The sequence below is a fragment of the Stigmatopora nigra genome, chromosome 10 (genome assembly GCF_051989575.1).
Source record: "Stigmatopora nigra isolate UIUO_SnigA chromosome 10, RoL_Snig_1.1, whole genome shotgun sequence".
Classification (NCBI taxonomy): Eukaryota; Metazoa; Chordata; class Actinopteri; order Syngnathiformes; family Syngnathidae; genus Stigmatopora; species Stigmatopora nigra.
Window position 1 is genome coordinate 11,560,118 of NC_135517.1, and position 20,120 is coordinate 11,580,237.

General features: G+C 40.7%; 3 protein-coding genes across 13 annotated transcripts; all 3 read right to left on the minus strand.

The window, feature by feature from the left end:
* Nucleotides 1-7,619: 7,619 nt before the first annotated feature.
* Nucleotides 7,620-9,007, minus strand: mrps16 (mitochondrial ribosomal protein S16). Its single transcript, XM_077726591.1, has 4 exons — nt 8,847-9,007; nt 8,679-8,717; nt 7,928-8,194; nt 7,620-7,845 (listed from the first exon to the last, which is right to left on the minus strand). The coding sequence occupies exons 2-4, from the start codon at nt 8,689-8,691 to the stop codon at nt 7,730-7,732; spliced, it is 396 nt and encodes a 131-aa protein (XP_077582717.1). The 5' UTR covers nt 8,692-8,717; nt 8,847-9,007; the 3' UTR covers nt 7,620-7,729.
* A 1,655-nt stretch (nt 9,008-10,662) lies between these two features.
* On the minus strand, nt 10,663-13,672 carry yod1 (YOD1 deubiquitinase). 2 transcript variants are annotated; one of them, XM_077727121.1, is made up of 3 exons: nt 13,528-13,672; nt 12,444-12,652; nt 10,663-12,364 (listed from the first exon to the last, which is right to left on the minus strand). In XM_077727121.1, the coding sequence occupies exons 2-3, from the start codon at nt 12,649-12,651 to the stop codon at nt 11,673-11,675; spliced, it is 900 nt and encodes a 299-aa protein (XP_077583247.1). In that variant the 5' UTR covers nt 12,652; nt 13,528-13,672; the 3' UTR covers nt 10,663-11,672. The 2 variants fall into 2 exon arrangements, with proteins under 2 accessions (XP_077583247.1, XP_077583246.1); XM_077727120.1 differs by having other exon boundaries at nt 12,444-12,656; nt 13,528-13,660.
* A 306-nt stretch (nt 13,673-13,978) lies between these two features.
* On the minus strand, nt 13,979-19,705 carry pfkfb2b (6-phosphofructo-2-kinase/fructose-2,6-biphosphatase 2b). 10 transcript variants are annotated; one of them, XM_077725947.1, is made up of 16 exons: nt 19,510-19,705; nt 18,933-19,058; nt 18,715-18,811; nt 18,162-18,228; nt 17,818-17,892; nt 17,639-17,695; nt 17,426-17,550; nt 17,141-17,348; nt 16,936-17,082; nt 16,750-16,854; nt 16,045-16,174; nt 15,889-15,951; nt 15,636-15,700; nt 15,037-15,207; nt 14,713-14,735; nt 13,979-14,545 (listed from the first exon to the last, which is right to left on the minus strand). In XM_077725947.1, exons 1-16 carry the CDS (start codon nt 19,568-19,570, stop codon nt 14,476-14,478), a joined length of 1,590 nt encoding a protein of 529 aa, XP_077582073.1. In that variant the 5' UTR covers nt 19,571-19,705; the 3' UTR covers nt 13,979-14,475. The 10 variants fall into 10 exon arrangements, 9 of the variants coding, with proteins under 9 accessions (XP_077582073.1, XP_077582080.1, XP_077582076.1 ...); XM_077725954.1 differs by lacking the exon at nt 15,037-15,207 and adding an exon at nt 15,336-15,352; XR_013327571.1 differs by having other exon boundaries at nt 14,713-15,207.
* Nucleotides 19,706-20,120: the final 415 nt, after the last annotated feature.

Below are 20,120 nucleotides of genomic sequence, written 5' to 3' on the forward strand. Positions count from 1 at the left end.
TTCCATCTGTGGCGAATGTTGTTTCCAGACTGTTCTGGGTTGAGTCAGTCAGCTGAGTGGTGGTTGAAGGTACCACTGATGATAAACTACTGCCAGTGGAAGAACTGATTGTTTCAGTGGAGTCAGTTTTGGTAGTTTTGAGGGTTCCATCTGTGGCAAATGTTGTTTCCAGACTGTTCTGGGTTGAGTCAGTCAGCTGAGTGGTGGTTGACGTTACCCCTGAAGATAAACTACTGCCAGTGGAAGAACTGATTGTTTCAGTGGAGTCAGTATTGGTAGTTCCGAGGGTTCCATCTGTGGCGAATGTTGTTTCCAGACTGTTTTGGGTTGAGTCAGTCAGCTGAGTGGTGGTTGAAGGTACCACTGATGATAAACTACTGCCAGTGGAAGAACTGATTGTTTCAGTGGAGTCAGTTTTGGTAGTTTTGAGGGTTCCATCTGTGGCAAATGTTGTTTCCAGACTGTTCTGGGTTGAGTCAGACAGCCGATTGGTGGTTGAAGGTACGCCTGTAGATACACCACTTTCAGTGGAAGAACTTATTGTTTCTGTGTAATCAGTATTGGTAGTTTTGAGGGTTCCATCTGTGTTGAATGTTGTTTCCAGACTTCTCAGAGTTGAGTCAGTCAGCTGAGTGGTGGTTGAAGGTATGCCTGTAGATACACCACTTTCAGTGGAAGAACTTATTGTTTCTTTGGAATCAGTATTGGTAGTTTTGAGGGTTCCATCTGTGTTGAATGTTGTTTCCAGACTTCTCAGAGTTGAGTCAGTCAGCTGAGTGGTGGTTGAAGGTACCACTGATGATAAACTACTGCCAGTGGAAGAACTGATTGTTTCAGTGGAGTCAGTTTTGGTAGTTTTGAGGGTTCCATCTGTGGCAAATGTTGTTTCCAGACTGTTCTGGGTTGAGTCAGTCAGCTGAGTGGTGGTTGAAGTTACCCCTGAAGATAAACTACTGCCAGTGGAAGAACTGATTGTTTCAGTGGAGTCAGTATTGGTAGTTCCGAGGGTTCCATCTGTGGCGAATGTTGTTTCCAGACTGTTTTGGGTTGAGTCAGTCAGCTGAGTGGTGGTTGAAGGTACCACAGATGATAAACTACTGCCAGTGGAAGAACTGATTGTTTCTGTGTAATCAGTATTGGTAGTTTTGAGGGTTCCATCTGTGTTGAATGTTGTTTCCAGACTTCTCAGAGTTGAGTCAGTCAGCTGAGTGGTGGTTGAAGGTATGCCTGTAGATACACCACTTTGAGTGGAAGAACTTATTGTTTCTGTGGAGTCAGTATTGGTAGTTTTGAGGGTTCCATCTGTGGCGAATGTTGTTTCCAGACTATTCTGGGTTGAGTCAGACAGCTGAGTGGTGGTTGAAGGTACCCCTGAAGATAAGCTACTTCCAGTGGAAGAACTGATTGTTTCAGTGGAGTCAGTATTGGTCGTTTTGAGGGTTCCATCTGTGACGAATGTTGTTTCCAGACTGTTCTGGGTTGAGTCAGTCAGCTGAGTGGTGGTTGAAGGTACCCCTGAAGATAAGCTACTGCCAGTGGAAGAACTGATTATTTCAGTGGAGTCAGTATTGGTAGTTCCGAGGGTTCCATCTGTGGCGAATGTTGTTTCCAGACTGTTCTGGGTTGAGTCAGTCAGCTGAGTGGTGGTTGAAGGTACCACTGATGATAAACTACTGCCAGTGGAAGAACTGATTGTTTCAGTGGAGTCAGTTTTGGTAGTTTTGAGGGTTCCATCTGTGGCAAATGTTGTTTCCAGACTGTTCTGGGTTGAGACAGACAGCCGATTGGTGGTTGAAGGTACGCCTGTAGATACACCACTTTCAGTGGAAGAACTTATTGTTTCTGTGTAATCAGTATTGGTAGTTTTGAGGGTTCCATCTGTGTTGAATGTTGTTTCCAGACTTCTCAGAGTTGAGTCAGTCAGCTGAGTGGTGGTTGAAGGTATGCCTGTAGATACACCACTTTCAGTGGAAGAACTTATTGTTTCTGTGTAATCAGTATTGGTAGTTTTGAGGGTTCCATCTGTGTTGAATGTTGTTTCCAGACTTCTCAGAGTTGAGTCAGTCAGCTGAGTGGTGGTTGAAGGTACCCCTGATGATAAACTACTGCCAGTGGAAGAACTGATTGTTTCAGTGGAGTCAGTTTTGGTAGTTTTGAGGGTTCCATCTGTGGCGAATGTTGTTTCCAGACTGTTCTGGGTTGAGTCAGACAGCTGAGTGGTGGTTGAAGGTACGCCTGTAGATACACCACTTTCAGTGGAAGAACTTATTGTTTCTGTGTAATCAGTATTGGTAGTTGTGAGGGTTCCATCTGTGTTGAATGTTGTTTCCAGACTTCTCTGAGTTGAGTCAGTCAGCTGAGTGGTGGTTGAAGGTACGCCTGTAGATACACCACTTTCAGTCGAAGAACTTATTGTTTCTGTGGAGTCAGTATTGGTAGTTTTGAGGGTTCCATCTGTGGCGAATGTTGTTTCCAGACTATTCTGGGTTGAGTCTGACAGCTGAGTGGTGGTTGAAGGTACCCCTGAAGATAAGCTACTTCCAGTGGAAGAACTGATTGTCTCAGTGGAGTCAGTATTGGTCGTTTTGAGGGTTCCATCTGTGACAAATGTTGTTTCCAGACTGTTCTGGGTTGAGTCAGTCAGCTGAGTGGTGGTTGAAGGTACCCCTGAAGATAAGCTACTGCCAGTGGAAGAACTGATTGTTTCAGTGGAGTCAGTATTGGTCGTTTTGAGGGTTCCATCTGTGACGAATGTTGTTTCCAGACTGTTCTGGGTTGAGTCAGACAGACGATTGGTGGTTAAAGGTACGCCTGTAGATACACCACCCTCAGTGGAAGAACTTATTGTTTCTGTGGAATCACTATTGGTAGTTTTGAGGGTTCCATCTGTGGCGAATGTTGTTTCCAGACTGTTCTGGGTTGAGTCAGTCAGCTGAGTGGTGGTTGAAGGTACCCCTGAAGATAAGCTACTGCCAGTGGAAGAACTGATTGTTTCAGTGGAGTCAGTATTGGTCGTTTTGAGGGTTCCATCTGTGACGAATGTTGTTTCCAGACTGTTCTGGGTTGAGTCAGACAGACGATTGGTGGTTAAAGGTATGCCTGTAGATACACCACTTTGAGTGGAAGAACTTATTGTTTCTGTGGAATCACTATTGGTAGTTTTGAGGGTTCCATCTGTGGCGAATGTTGTTTCCAGACTGTTCTGGGTTGAGTCAGTCAGCTGAGTGGTGGTTGAAGGTACCACTGATGATAAACTACTGCCAGTGGAAGAACTGATTGTTTCAGTGGAGTCAGTTTTGGTAGTTTTGAGGGTTCCATCTGTGGCAAATGTTGTTTCCAGACTGTTCTGGGTTGAGTCAGTCAGCTGAGTGGTGGTTGACGTTACCCCTGAAGATAAACTACTGCCAGTGGAAGAACTGATTGTTTCAGTGGAGTCAGTATTGGTAGTTCCGAGGGTTCCATCTGTGGCGAATGTTGTTTCCAGACTGTTTTGGGTTGAGTCAGTCAGCTGAGTGGTGGTTGAAGGTACCACTGATGATAAACTACTGCCAGTGGAAGAACTGATTGTTTCAGTGGAGTCAGTTTTGGTAGTTTTGAGGGTTCCATCTGTGGCAAATGTTGTTTCCAGACTGTTCTGGGTTGAGTCAGTCAGCTGAGTGGTGGTTGAAGTTACCCCTGAAGATAAACTACTGCCAGTGGAAGAACTGATTGTTTCAGTGGAGTCAGTATTGGTAGTTCCGAGGGTTCCATCTGTGGCGAATGTTGTTTCCAGACTGTTTTGGGTTGAGTCAGTCAGCTGAGTGGTGGTTGAAGGTACCACAGATGATAAACTACTGCCAGTGGAAGAACTGATTGTTTCTGTGTAATCAGTATTGGTAGTTTTGAGGGTTCCATCTGTGTTGAATGTTGTTTCCAGACTTCTCAGAGTTGAGTCAGTCAGCTGAGTGGTGGTTGAAGGTATGCCTGTAGATACACCACTTTGAGTGGAAGAACTTATTGTTTCTGTGGAGTCAGTATTGGTAGTTTTGAGGGTTCCATCTGTGGCGAATGTTGTTTCCAGACTATTCTGGGTTGAGTCAGACAGCTGAGTGGTGGTTGAAGGTACCCCTGAAGATAAGCTACTTCCAGTGGAAGAACTGATTGTTTCAGTGGAGTCAGTATTGGTCGTTTTGAGGGTTCCATCTGTGACGAATGTTGTTTCCAGACTGTTCTGGGTTGAGTCAGTCAGCTGAGTGGTGGTTGAAGGTACCCCTGAAGATAAGCTACTGCCAGTGGAAGAACTGATTGTTTCAGTGGAGTCAGTATTGGTAGTTCCGAGGGTTCCATCTGTGGCGAATGTTGTTTCCAGACTGTTCTGGGTTGAGTCAGTCAGCTGAGTGGTGGTTGAAGGTACCACTGATGATAAACTACTGCCAGTGGAAGAACTGATTGTTTCAGTGGAGTCAGTTTTGGTAGTTTTGAGGGTTCCATCTGTGGCAAATGTTGTTTCCAGACTGTTCTGGGTTGAGACAGACAGCCGATTGGTGGTTGAAGGTACGCCTGTAGATACACCACTTTCAGTGGAAGAACTTATTGTTTCTGTGTAATCAGTATTGGTAGTTTTGAGGGTTCCATCTGTGTTGAATGTTGTTTCCAGACTTCTCAGAGTTGAGTCAGTCAGCTGAGTGGTGGTTGAAGGTATGCCTGTAGATACACCACTTTCAGTGGAAGAACTTATTGTTTCTGTGGAGTCAGTATTGGTAGTTTTGAGGGTTCCATCTGTGACAAATGTTCTTTCCAGACTGTTTTGGGTTGAGTCAGACAGCCGATTGGTGGTTGAAGGTACGCCTGAAGATAAGCTACTGCCAGTGGAAGAACTGATTGTTTCAGTGGAGTCAGTATTGGTCGTTTTGAGGGTTCCATCTGTGACGAATGTTGTTTCCAGACTGTTCTGGGTTGAGTCAGACAGCCGATTGGTGGTTGAAGGTACGCCTGTAGATACACCACCCTCAGTGGAAGAACTTATTGTTTCTGTGGAATCACTATTGGTAGTTTTGAGGGTTCCATCTGTGTTGAATGTTGTTTCCAGACTTCTCAGAGTTGAGTCAGACAGCTGAGTGGTGGTTGAAGATACACCACTTTCAGTGGAAGATTTTATTGTTTCTGTGGAATCAGTATTGGTAGTTTTGAGGGTTCCATCTGTGGTGAATGTTGTTTCCAGACTTCTGGAAGGTATGCCTGTAGATACACCACTTTTTGTCGAAGAACCAATTGTTTCTGTGGAATCAGTATTAATCCTCTCCAGTCTGCTTTCCATGTCTGCCTCCACCAACACACCTGGATCAAATAATCAGGGTTATAATCAAGCTCCTGGACACCTTGCTGATTAGTTGGTCATTAGATTCAAGTGTGGTAGAGGAAGGTTATATGTAAAGCAGAATGGTTGGCGGCCCTCTAGGAAAGGAGTAGGAGACCCCTGGCTTAATGAGTAATCGATTTGCAAAATCTCGTCACTTTACTCATATTTATAAATGTGCTGTGTCACTATAGTGTTCCATCTCATGACTTTTTATAGGTTGCAATGAAAAAAATCCAATTCAATTTATATCGTCCCAAAATTATTTCTCCAACTCAACAGGCCAAAATGTCATTACATTTCTGAGAAAATTGAAACAACATAAAGATTCCTTTAACATGTACTTTTCTTTCATGGCTATGTCAGTAATGATCAATAATTGTATTTTCTCTCTACAGGTGACGTCAGGTACCTTTGTTTTGACAACCATCAACAAACAATCTTACATTTTGCGGTCTTTCAACAGCAAATCATATTGACACATTTGGTCAAAAGTTCAGGTTATAATTTGATTGAATTAAAAAATAGCATAATAGCATTGTATTTTAGGAACATCTTAAAATGGATACATTTCTCCGTGATATGTACACACATTTAAGGAAACCAATCAAACACCTTTGCTATTTATTTTCAATCTAATGTGATCATATAAATTCATCCGCATTTCAGCCTTTTCTATAGCTACATATGAAATCAAATGTCTAAATTTCACAAAATATCCTAATTGAACCTCATTTCTGGATAATGAATTTACTTTTTTAAATCTAAATATTGTAGTTCAATTTGAGCCAGTCAAGTAAGTCAATTGCCACCAATTTATGTTAAAAATTTCAAAGCACTCACCTTGCTCTTGGCTGTTGATGACACTGAACATAACCATCATCATGAGGTTTGCATTCACAAGGAAAAGGCTGTAAAGTGTCTTCCATGTTTTCATCTTTCCTCCTTGTCAACTGTGCATCCAAAAGATGTCTGCCTGGTTCATTTCATCTTATTCACGAATGTGGAAATACACAATTCGTGGTACAGTTCACTTTGATTCAGCTTACAACCAACCTTGGCGTAACCAGTTTGTCATCAATGATCAACAGTTCAACTGAGATTGGTGCGATCGTGCCCTCCCTCGGTAAACCTTTCAAGTATTGTCGTATGACGTCACGGGTACTTGTAAAGTACACGCACGCATGCAGAACTTGTAGTTTTTAGGATAATGCTTGGATGGGCGAGGTGCAGAAATATTCACCAATGATTTGGAAATAAACATTCATGTGGGCCTTGCCGGACTCATGAACGATGATTAAAGTCATGTCATAATGAAACAATATGGGATGGCAGTGATTGATCAGCTTTCATTGCCATGAACGACAACAGAAGTCAAATTGATTGCAGTTGCTTGACATAAATGGAAATGTCAACAAGATTTGATAAGTCATTTTTCTATAAAGCCGGTGAGTAACTTTACGACAGTAAATGACTCATCATTTGTGTGCGGGTATCCATGAAATAGCTGGAGAAAAGATACTTTTCAGATAAAGGGAAAAAAGGGAGGGCTGAATGATTATTAAAAATAACTGGGCAAATAATGTAATGGACATCCAATGGCTTGTTTGAGGTTAATCACTCAGCAGCAATGAGTCACGAGCAAACATATGAAAAGGAAAGCAGAAGAAAGGCTGGAGATTAAACGTTTACGAGGGGCGGTGAGGGAAGTGAATTCTTCAAGAAGGAAAAGAAACCGATGAAGAATATTCGAAGAATTTGGTTCAAATGTGGAAAGCTGTTTTCCAATGAGAAGAAAGCCCCCTATTTAAAAATAAAAATACATATTATTTTTGAATGAAAAGTGAATAAATATATGAGATACCCGAGATTCCAGTGGTCATGTTCCCAGAATTAAGTACAATGGAAAAGTACATTTTTATGATGGTCCAATATTTGAACCTAAATTGTAATCCGTGAGATTAAAGTCAAAATATTGATAAATATTAAAGATAATTTTTGAATTAAAATTGCAAAATTACATTAAGTTGTAAGATGCTACAAAACATCCTATTTTCAAGATTAGTTTTAATATGACGTTGAAGTTGCAGTTTTTGTCAATGAAAAATGCATACAGTATTTAAAAGTGCCTAAAATCTAACTAGAATCAAGTTGCATATTTTGAACAATATTCCTTTGCCGTCAATGCCAGTTGAAATAATAATGTCTGAGCGTGGGATCGGGTATTTTGAAGTAAAACCTAAGATAACAAAAAATATAGATTAGAAAAGAAGCTATGACCAGGTGCATGTCAATGTCTTCACTTTTAATTAAAGGACTCCATACATTAAACATGAGCCAAATCTAACCGAATATACAATGTCCCAAAACAGTTTCCGTCACATCACAACTCCTTCACACTTCCACCTGTCGACTTTCTGTGTGTTCAACTTCCGTCTGCGCGGCTCGGGCTCGCCGACGTTCCATCTCCGTCACCGTCATTGGATGGAGTGGGAAAAAGCCTGCCAAACCTGCGAGAGGGAAGAAAAAAAAGAACAATCTTCACTTAGGGATGCGTTAAAAATACTATATCTAAATAAGTAGTAAACACACCTAGAAGTTTGGCCACAGGCTTGGTGGGATGCGCGCCACAGCCGATCCAGTACTTGATGCGGTCCCAGTTGAAGCTGACCAGTTTCTCATTGTACACGTTGGGCAGTGGGTCGTACGTGCCTAGTTGTTCAATGTACTTGCTGTCTCTGGCCCGCTTGTTGTACGCCGCCACGATACGGTAGAAGGGTCGGTTGGCTTGCTTGTGGCCCGCCATCGCCATACGGATGACCACATAGCCTCCGTGGTAACGCTTTAACAGCTGTGATGCTGCAATGGCGGATTGATTTGGAAGGAAGCCTCGTGTTATTTTTTTGCAAAATTCAGAGAAGAAAACTGGAATAAAATAATATATCATCAAAATATTCAAAGAATGTGCAAATGGAAGCCTATCTTAATCATTATATAAATAGCTCACAGTCACTACATGAGGAATCGTTCTATTTGCTTAAGAAGCTTGATGATTAACTTTAGGGTTTCTTGGAAAAATGCAGTTATCTTCCCCCATAATATATTTATCATTGATATTTCCCGGTGGATCAGATGACACTTTAAAAAAAGAAGGAGCAGTCTTAAATTTTAGGTATCACTTTAGCTTAAACACAATATGTAGTAATAGACTAGTACACATGTAAACACGTGTTTTAACGCTTTCGTTTGTGTACTAAATACAGCAAAATTAATTCAGTTTTATTTCCATGTGAGAGCATCTATAATGCTGACTCCTTTTGATATACGTCGATAAAATACTTACAGAGATGGACCATAATGCCAGTTAAGTACTTTAAAACCCCTGCAATGAAAGAACATTTTTATGTCAGTAAAAGAGCGTTAAAATGAACTGCTAGAAATGTTTACATCAACAGCAGCTAATGCTAAGAATAAAAAGCAGCGGTAACGTATAAAAACTAAACATTTATACCTTTTGAGGTCTCTTGGCAAGCACGCTTGGTCTGGCTTGTAGTTTACATATATTTTAAATAACAAAACACCTTTTTGGGTCGCCTTGTGTAAAATGTGACATTTGTCAGCGCGCTGCCATGTTTTTTTTTTTCCTTCTTTGGAATTTTACAGCAGTCGACAACACAGAAAAGCACAATAGCGCCACCAGGTGTTTCGAGCACGCAGTAATGTCGCAACAATAAATAAATACCAGAACACAAAATTGCCATTAATAACAACAAATAACTCTTCTGGACGCTATAGATTTTGCTACTGCAAATTTTGCATTTACATTGCATATTGCATACATATATGTATAACATATATATGCAATATCCAATGTAAATGCAAAATTTGCAGTAGCAAAATATATATACTTACACATACATATATATAATATATGTATGTATGTATGTGTGTGTATATATATATATATATATATATATATATATATATATATATATATATATATATATATATATATATATATATATATATATATATATATATATATATATATATATATGTATATATGTATATATGTGTGTATATATATACAGTTTTGCACATAAAAATTGCTAAATTGAATATTTAAGACACCAAAGACACACTGCTTGCATCGCCTTTATTTGTGACACATTTCAGAAAAAAAGTCAAGTATAAGTCCAGTTGTCATGTTTTGTGTGCAACAATCGTGGAAGTTCTTGTTAAGAACTTGTGAATGGTGTTAAAATGCCAACCACAGTGTTTCACATTAAAACAACATCTGAATGGGACTTTGGCAGCAAGTCGGTACCAATGTTCGACTCACACAAAAGCGTCAACAGTTCACATGATTTAAATTCACAGAAAAATGATACTTGTGAAAAGAATAAAAAAATTAAGGTCATGTTCTACAGCACCATTGATTGCGAGCTTCTTAAAATGAAAATGTCGTCAAGTTTTTTTCTCAAAAACCCCACTTTAAGTTTCACAACAAAAAAATAGCAATAAAATCAGCAGTGAACAATCTGAAGTTTAATTAAATCAAAACATCATCATGCCTATATCTCACTATTCGCTTTCAAGTGGCTTTTAAAGGGTTTGGCATTTCATTTTGAAGAAAAAAAAGTACCCCATGTGAAAAGACTTAGATATGAATCAATAAAGGCCATCAAATTTGAATTTCTATCCAATTCATTGATAGATTGGAGCTGTGTTGTCATTCCGCATAAACCAAAACAAGAATCGCAAAGCACACGACTTGATAATTGTTTTCTTGTGGGTGAAGTCTTTCACATTGGACACGACAAAATAGTTTCATTCAATGCAAGTTAATGATAAATGCGTTAAATAGTGGAAAAAGCGAAAATGCTATCAGTCCGCAGTTGCGCGTGGTTTAAAAAGTAAAACACTGAAGGTGTGTCGTGAATGTTGGCGGCCGACGTGAGGTAGAAGCGTGATTCCCAACCACTTTGCCGCAGCTAATTTACGTGATTAATTTGAAGACTTCAACGAATATAAACAGGCACATGCACAGATAGAGTGCAGGTGGTGGTTAAGCACCATCCATGTTGCACAGACCTTGATTTACCTTTAAAAATTAAAAACCAGACATTTAAACTATTCCAACAGGGGTGTAGACTTGTTATTCTCCCCTCCTCTTTTGTAAACAGATTTATTCACTGCATTGATTGCGTTAACGGTAATTAATAACTTTTGTTAAAAACATGCTATTCGCTCCACCAAAATCAAACACTAAGACTTTGTAGAGTAAATCTATGTAGGTATTTTGATAAGAAAACAAAATTTTTTGAAAGATTGAGCAATAAACTTCCAGGTTTGCATTCTTACGTATGCATTTGTAAGACAAAGTGTTATAAAATACACGCGAAAATATAAAATATTTGTTGTCAACCACATTACTGATGTCAGCTGACAAATGCAATAACACAGGAGGTGCCATTTATTATTATTTTCTTTTTTTAGAAACACACAAATGGCTATTAGAAGTCTGTGCATGTGCCTGACTAAAAATAAGTTTGTTATCTACCTACGGCATTAAGTGTTAAGCAGAATGAAAATTGACTTGCATATCCACCTGGTTGGTGCCAGATACATCATAATTCCGAATGCAGACCTGGGAAATGAATTTCACCAAGGGCCGCAGGGGTTGCAGGTTTTCCTTCCAACCCATAAGAGGAAACAATCCACCAATCTGGTATCTTAGAAGTGCAATCAGTGGATTGCATTCAAGTGCTTCTTGTTCTATCAGAAATTTAATTAGTTAAACTGTCTGAGCTGGCTCGGTTGGAACAAAATCCTGCACCCACAGCGGCCTTGGAGGAGCAGATTGCCCAGGTTTGCCCTAAGGGATTGACATTGACTTTGATAGACAGCCAATTCATTTTGACTGAGGTCTGACCGTGATCATTTGCCGCCAGCTCCAATGGATTCTACGACTGGCGGAGTCAATTGCTCGCCAATGAGCTCAGAACCACTAAAAAACATTGAGAATTATCTTTGGAAGGAGCAAGATGACACCAAAGCGCCACTTTTATGGCAGGCAGTTTGCAAATTAAACTTTTTCTGACCTCACCAGTGACACCAAAGTGCCCCTTAAACGTTATTATTTGATCAGATGTGACTTTGGTGCCATTTTGCGGCATTTTTTGAGCATTTCAAAGCAGCCAATAGTCTCAGCGTAAAAGTCTGTGTAACCAATTGAGATTATTCTTCCGTAAAATTCACGCCTCGGCTCGATTTCGGTTGGGAAACACCGAGGTAGACGGCCACGGACGTGGAAAAGAAAAGACAGATGGCGTTTTCAGACTTCACCGAAATTGGTGTGACCCGTCTCCTTGGCGTGCTCTCGCGCCTCCTTCTGTCCCACCAGGCCCATCTGGCACACCATGCAGCGCAGGGCGAAGCGGTTGACGTCCGTGAACTGCCGTTTGCGGCGAGCCTCGTCGGCCAGCTCCAGCGCCTGCGCCAGGAGGACGTCGTCGGCGGTGGAGAAGATGGTCTGCGGGGGCGAGCCCGTGGCTTCCCTCTGCAGCGGGTCGTAATGAATACCGTCGTAAATGAGCATCACCCGCTTGAGGTAACCGGCATCCTCGCCAAAGCGGTCCATGCGCACTGTCTGCGTGTCCACCACGCAAATCTCGCACTGGTAGAACTTGGACAGAATGGACAGCTCGATGGCGCCCCCCCACGTGTCGTCACGGCGGATCCAGGCGCAGTAGTCCTCGTTGCTCTTGCCCAGAACGGCTTCGGAGTACTCGGCAGGGTCGCTGGACACGATTTGGCCGATGAGACCGCGCATCTCGAGGGAGCAGGCCGGGTCGTAAACCCCGCCCTCCACCACGTAATTGACGCTAGTGAACAGGCAGGAGTTGTCGGCGGGCACCACGCGGCGCGCCAACGCTGGCAAGTTGCTCAGCCGAGGAGGTTTGGTGACGACGGGTCGTTCACTCAGCTTGGGCTTGTCTTTCTCCTCCTCCACGATCAGGGTGTCACCTGTAGGGGGCGGAGCAACATCGTGACAGCTATGAGAATGCTGATTGTAAAATGAATTAGATCGCAATTAAAAATTTACCAGATTTGATGGGGTAATCCTTGAGGTGAGCGTCCCCATTGCGCAAGTCCAGGCTGGATGGGGGGTATCCCACCATGATTTTCTGTACCTCACAAGGGATGCCAGTCAGCTCCTCCACTTTGCTTTTTAACTCTTTCACACAAGACTGGTGAGTCAAGCCTTGCATGACGTGAGTCCCAGTTTTGGTCTTACAACGAAGACGTAACATCCTGCCTGACAGGGAATAAATGCTCAATATTTACAACAGACAGAAATATAATAATACTTCTGACAACGTTTTCTTCGGACGCCTCGCAGGTCATTTCCTGTACATTTTTGGGCCATTTCCTTTTTTTCTAGTGTATTTGTGGCTTTCTGCTCATTTTGACAATTTTCAGGTTACTTCTGGTTGGTTTTTTGGGGCATTTGAAGGTTTTTTTTGTACCTCATTGGCAGCCATTCCTGAAATTAGTCATACTTTTACAGTACTTTAAAACATATTTTTAAAAATTACAACAATCCTGAAAATAAACTGTTTCTGAAAGTAGGCAGTTTTAAATTATTTTTCTTATCATAATTGTTTCCCCAATTCACAACTTAGTGTAAAAAGGCATTCTCATTAAAAAAAACACACTAAGTTTTAAAAATCCACTCATTTTTTTTTGTACAAATAACCCTTCATCAATGAAACATAAATTATAATATCTGATTGAAATGATAGTAGATAGACACTATTGTTTGCCAAACTACTAATGTCAAAGGGAAAACACAGGGAGGGAAAAAACATCCTGACATCAACATTTTCCTGTTCTTTTGTCCGGACGTTTTAGCCTTAGCTTCAAACTTACATGTTTTTTTTTTGTCACATATCTTGTGATGACGCGTAAATAAAAAATTAGTAGTATGATTTTAATAAAACAGGAATGGTGCTGAGTGGGCAATGAGTCTGTCGAGCGACGCTAAACTGGGCTAGCATATTGCAAAGCAGTCCATGAACTTAGCATCAGTGGACATTTTTTCGTCCGAGTTGCCTTCCTTGTCCTAAGTTCTCGTCCTCGGACTAAAATGTCTAAACTGGACAGCTTTTTGTTGTTGTTTTTGTTACCTGTAGTCGCCCGTTTCCAGAGGCTCGAACAATGCCCACCGAGCCACCGAGAGGGGCCCGACGTCAAACGCCAGCGCGTGACGTAACGACGCAGGTACTACCGTAAGTTCTCTAATAGCTCACAAACGGGGGGGATTCGTACCGTGAGATTTGCCATCACCTCACGAATTTCGTCATGGCATTAAAGTTCAAATTACTGCAAAATAAAATTGTATCATTCCCTAGAAAATGTAGTTACTGGAGAAATTATATTGAGGTGCTGTGTTCTGCTGAAGGATATATTCCAAAGGTTTTGGGTCAGTTCCCATTCATTTTTAAAATTAATTGATTTATGATTTATATTATTATGAATTATTATTCATTTATTCTTAAAGTGGTACAAATTGAGTAAGGTCATACGCTTCAATTCCTGTGATCCCAACGGATTATGATAGAAAAATCAACAAGCCTGTCAGTATTAAGTGTGGTATTTAATTGCACTTTAATAAATGAGCAACATTTTGTGCAAATACAAGCAGGTTATATAAACATAATATAAAATCATTTGAATATTTTCAAATTCAATCTGCTTCATCACCAAAACATGACAAGTTGCGGTAAAAAAAACAGCCCATCTTCAATTATTCTTTCATTCAATGATAACCTGTTAACATACAGACATAACAGATACTCACCAAAAAGACTTTTCCTATTAATTAGATAAAAGATTATTTTTAAAAATATAATTTAGACAAAGGTAGTATGCTTAAACACTTCAGACTTCTACAAACAAATTATATTTACAGTATCCCTTCTTTTATGAATTGCTGAATAATGTCATTACATTCAAGGGCATACTTAGTATGTTGAATACAGGATTAAAATGTTACATCATGGATTTGATATATATATATTTTTTTAGACTAAAAATTTACCAAAGTAAATTTCACATATGGATGTTACTTGTATTCAGTCAGAAACGCACACAGCCTCTCGTTTCTTTAGGGTCCTCAAAGTTGATACCCTCACACAAGGAGCCCTGCCAAGCAAAAAAAATTGAAACTTATGTCAATAACAAATTTGTAAGTTGCTATATTTTGTGTTACAGTGCCTCAGAGGAATGTGTGTAATGAGATGAAGCTTTTAAAGGGGTAAAGAAGAAGAAAAAGAAAGAAAGGTTGGCTAAACATCTTTCAAAATACTCACAGACAGACATTTCCTGTTGGAGGCTGTTTAAAAAAAACAAAAACAAAAACAATAGAAATGTAGAGACAACAAGTCAGACATACAAATATGAACATGCTTTTTTTTTTCTTCCCTTCAATGCAAACATTTAGAATCCTGCTAAATATTAACATGCATGGAGACCATTAGAAATAACCCAAGATGGAAGCTTTATTGTGTAAACTGCACGGCCAATTTCATTAACATGTGCACGCTCAAACATGGAAGGGGTGCAATGGGGGTTTGAGATGTGACAATCAGGATGGGAGGTGACTGGTTAGCAACACGGCCGGCGGTGGAACTGACTTGGCTTGGCCGTCCCCCTGGCATCAGGGCAGGTGGCGTGGGGGCCAGGGGTAGCCAGGGCTGATTGCCCGCGCTGTACAGCCGGGGGCGCTTGACTTGATCGTGACTGGCCAAGGGTGTGTAACTATTCCGTCGGTGTAAAAGGCTCGAGTCCTTGGGAATTTGACCCTGCTAGGTGCAGGAGGCGAGGGGGTAAGGAAATGTAGAGCGAGGAGAGGCCGGGAGGGGGGAAAAAGGTAGGATTCATTCCAAGCCAAGCACGGTCAGACATAAGCTAAGATAAGAATAATAATCATCACCTTTAAGAAAAATGCATCTAGCCACATTAAGCAAGGAAAAGAATCAAAAAGACTGTAATGGCAAAGTCATGAAAAAGTCATCAATAAAGGGGAATTCTCTCTTTAAAGTGGAGTTAAAGAAGAAACTTTTGAAAAGTATATAAACCGGAAAGTGGTGACTAATCTAGCAGTAAATGGTTTACAGGGCATTTGTTGAAGTCACTGGGTGTCATTGGCCAATCCGTTTTTTTGTATGGAAATATTCATAATAGTTAATTGGTGTAAAATTCTTTTGATGGAGTGAAGTGGTTTGGGACTTACAAGTGGTCGGTCGCGATGTGTGTTAACTGCCTCCACATTGAGATGGAACATTTCCACTTTACAACCTGCAGGAAACAAAATATATACAGGATGAAAAAAATGAAGCGCATATTCGCAGCTGGAACTGCAGTAGAGGTTTTATAGCCATAACAGTTATTGAGGGTAGCATTGATTCAGAGGTAGCACTACTGAAGGCCTATGTGTGTAATGCACGGCCCGCCACTGCAATTTAAATATAGAGATGATTCACTACCATATGCCACTGGGGTTAATTTGAGGACGGTGTGCAGCGGACATTTCATGTAGGGCAGGTCTTCTGTGGCGAGAAGAAAACCAGGGCATAATCAGTATCAAAGTCAGGTGTCGTGGCACATGGAAAAAGCACTAAGAGGCACTTGGCAGCACTTACCGGCACTTTTGTCCAGAAAGTAGGCCAACAGACAACGCATGACCGCTTGGTGGCAGACCACCAGCACGTTTCCTTGTCTTTCCAGCTCCATGATGGCCGGCTCTAGACGCTGGACCAGGTCCTGGTAGGACTGAAAGAGTATTTGAGGTCAACGCTCCAGTTTAATTGGATCACATATGAAGAGAGCTAGACATAAAAAAACAAAATAAAACTCTCAGACGAACGGCACATAAAGTATAATTACTTGCTTACTGATAAGGCCTTTCAACCATTTGTTTTCAAAATAACAAATACAGTTAAGAGCAATTGATAACACAAAAATGTGACAAGTGCAATAAAGTAGAACCTCAAACCCCAGAAGTAACAAGCAAGATTAGTATACATTTAAATTGGAGGAGGATGATTTAAGATCCAAGAGTTTTTCAGAGTTTTTTTTAAACTTAAAGATGTAATGTTTGTACTCTTGGTTCTATCATCCTTCCTTTCCTGTTTTTTTTTGTGTTGGCATCATAGAACCTCCATGAATTGCCCCCAAAACTACATATGATGAATTATAAAGCATCTATGTATAAAGTTTATACCGTTTTTGAAAAGAAAAAAAATCCCCTCCGACCATATTCTAGTTTATTCAAACTCAAATATTTATTCATATTTAATATTGGGTGCTAATTTTACTTTTCAAATGTGGTGTATATTAGGATTCACCTCCCCTCCAGGGTAGCGGTAGTGATATTTGTCCTGGTCCCTCAATGCAAACTCCTCTGGGAAAACCCTCTGGATCATCTCATAGGTCATCTCTTCGCAGACTCCCTGAAGAAAAAACAAAAAACACCATTTATGAAGAAAGTTCTCACCACAGCAGCGAGATACACATGAGATCACGCCACACACCGCGTCAATTTCATTGAGTATCTTCCACTGTTCATAAGGGACAGCCAGCTCCTCGGCCGTCTGTATGGTGCGTCTCAACTGGCTTGTCCACACTTTCAAATCTGACAAATCGTGCTCTTCGATAAACTTGCGAAGGGCGTGGGCAAACTGGGGGTCAAAAAAAGGTTAAGGTGAAGATACTTTTTCAGGAATTGGGTATCCTTACCTGTTTCCCTCGGGGAGAAAGTTCCGAATCCCCCCCAATGCGCCCTTCGATGTTATGGTCGCTCTCGCCGTGTCGACACAAGTAAATAGAGTGCGAATGCACGTGGATGTTCATGAGGTAGTAGACGATCTTGCTCTGGATGTAGTCCTGAACCCGGTTCACCAAAAAACGTCGGCCCACGTTCATCACTTTAATGAATGAGAGGTCCCTGCGAGGAGGGTGACTCAGTGTCGGACTTTAGTGGTTTCTCTACCATACGGAAAAAACATTGGACGAGGGTCTTACCTATCGTAATCATCGGGATCCAACGGCTGGTAAGTCACCTTGTAGCATTCGATCCGTTTCAGGAAGTCATCCATGACCCTTTCTCGGTGTCTTTCGGGGTAGTCCGGACTAGACACCTTGACTTCCTGTTCGGAGGCGTGCAAACAAGAAGTTTGTTACATGATATCACAGCTGTTGAGTGCGGATATGAATAGAAACGTTTTAGACACGGACCAGGATATTGGCAGCAATGACTTCTGGGTCGTCACAGACGGACTCGACAAAGAACACCTGTTGGCAAAATGCAATAAATCACATTAAAGGGGACATTACATTAGATTTGAGGTTTAGCTAACCAGTTTATGTACTGCTGAAAGGTACAGATGTCCTTTACTAATACTTGATGAACTCACCTTGAATCCATTTTCCTTCACAAACTCTAGAATGAGGTCTCGGCGCTCTCTTGTCGTGTTGGTAGCATCGAAAACCTGAGGGGAAAAAACTCTTGATGATCTGTCCAGATGTGTTCATAATGCATGGTAGGCTGATTGGACACTCTAAATTGCCCCTAGATACGAGTGTAAGCATAAATGGTTTGTTTGTCCCATTGTGCCTTGCGATTGGCTGGCCACCAATTCAGGGTGTCCCCTGCCTCTGGCCTGAAAACAGCTGGGATGGGCTCCAGCACCCCCCGCAACCTTCATGATGAAGCGGTTCGGAAAATGAGATTAGATGGGATGAATAAAACAGGACCTACAGCAATCTGACCGCCTTCGTCTGTCAGGTAGACCTTCACATCCCGGAGGGCCACAAGTGCACACTGCCTGGAAATATGACAGTTAGATAAATTATTATTCTAATTTCTTTTATATGGCTCACAAAAATTGCACATTTTTGATTGGTTAGATTTGACAAAAAAGCTGTCATTTTTTTGCTAAAATGAGAGCACATTACTATCCAATTGGGTGAGGAACTATAAGGGTTATGCAATCTATGCAGTCTATTGTGCAGAATTTATTTATTTTGAAGTGAGTTGAGGAGTTTCGTCAAAACAAAAAAGGGTGCTTTACTGTCGCCTTAAGGCAATATTAGTAGGTCTTCAAGGATAGATAATGAGTGACAGTATAAACTGAAGTGTTCAATTGTTATTAAGACCTGATATGTTTTCCATGGTTATATAAAACTTCTACTGTATGTGAGCCAAGGCTAAAATGAGAAGCTATGAACGACAGCTGTCACTTTTGCTTTGATATTTAGGACTCTGACAGACTCACATCCATCCGCTTATTGTTGGTGTTGTCAAAACTTACTTCCTTATCTTCATGGCCTCCTCATTGTCGTGACGAAAAAAATCGTATGACTTGTAGGCGCGGACGGCTTCTCGGCGGTACACGCCCAGATTAAAAACTGCGAAGACAACGACAACGGGTGCTTTCTGCAGGCCTCTGGGGCTAAATTTACCGGCATGACAATTAAAGGAGACCTATTTTTAGTCGCACATACCAGAAGCGGCCACTGTGTGTTCTACCTTTGGTGGGGACGCCGATCCAGTTGAGGTAACGTGTGAGTTTCTTGGACACGTATGTTTTCCCTCTGGCTGGAAGGCCGATCATCACGATCACAGTGGGGGAATTGGTCATGTAAGACGCCCACGCTGCAGGAAAGAGAAGGAAAAAAAAGGAAAATGAGATCCATGACAGAAGAACATGAGATGCACTTAAAAATTCTCTTTTTTAAACAGTAATAGAGCTTCACAGTGAGTCAAATATTAGAAATAACAAACCAAAACATTAAGTTCTCAACCCTGCCAGCCCAGGTGTGTGTATAGATGGCAGTGTATGTGCTGGGGTAGTTATTAAAAATAAAAAAATATATATATACATATATTATTTTTATTCTATTGTTTTATTTACAGAATATATATTATTTTTATTTATTTATATATTTAGTACATATAAATTTAAAAAAATAATAAATACATATATAAATATATGTATATAAACACTTTTTCCCGTAAGAGTCAAGAATTAAACATTTATCTCAAATTAAGCAGTTATAATCATTTTTCCTCAAACATGGCATGTGTACCTAATGAATTGACTTACAGCATTTCTTCTCATTCATCCTGACGTCTGTTTTCTTGGCGTTAACGCACCCGTTCGACATGAGCAATGGAGCACTTCTGGAGACAAAAATACAAAATTCTGCATTCGATGTTGGACAGTTTCCGTAAAATTGCAAAGCAGGATTTGAACGAGGGGGAGCTGAAGCCCACTGCGCGGAGCGCTCGACTGGGTGACGTTGGCGTTTTCTTTTTTTCTTCTTTCTCTCAGTTACTGCGCACGCAAGCATTTCCTACCTCTTTAACGTAAAACCTGAAGAAAGAGGGCAACCAAAAATGCAGTGCAGATGGCTTGACTTTGGAAAGAAAAATGACGGCTCACTCTGACCCCAACAATTCAGATTTAATTCCCAGAATTCTGACTTTAAAGTCCAAATTTTGGCCACTTTTTTTTCTTCCATCATCTTTTTTCTTCTTCTTCCTTAGTTATGAGGGTTGTTGACTGGTTCTATGAACATAGCTGTTGGATTAATTCTGTAATGCTAAATAAATACTTAATTAAATGTCAATAATTAAATCAGATATCTGCCTGCAGTGTTTTTTTAGTTATATTAAAGTATAATTATAGATGAACCTAACAATAGCTAAATCAAA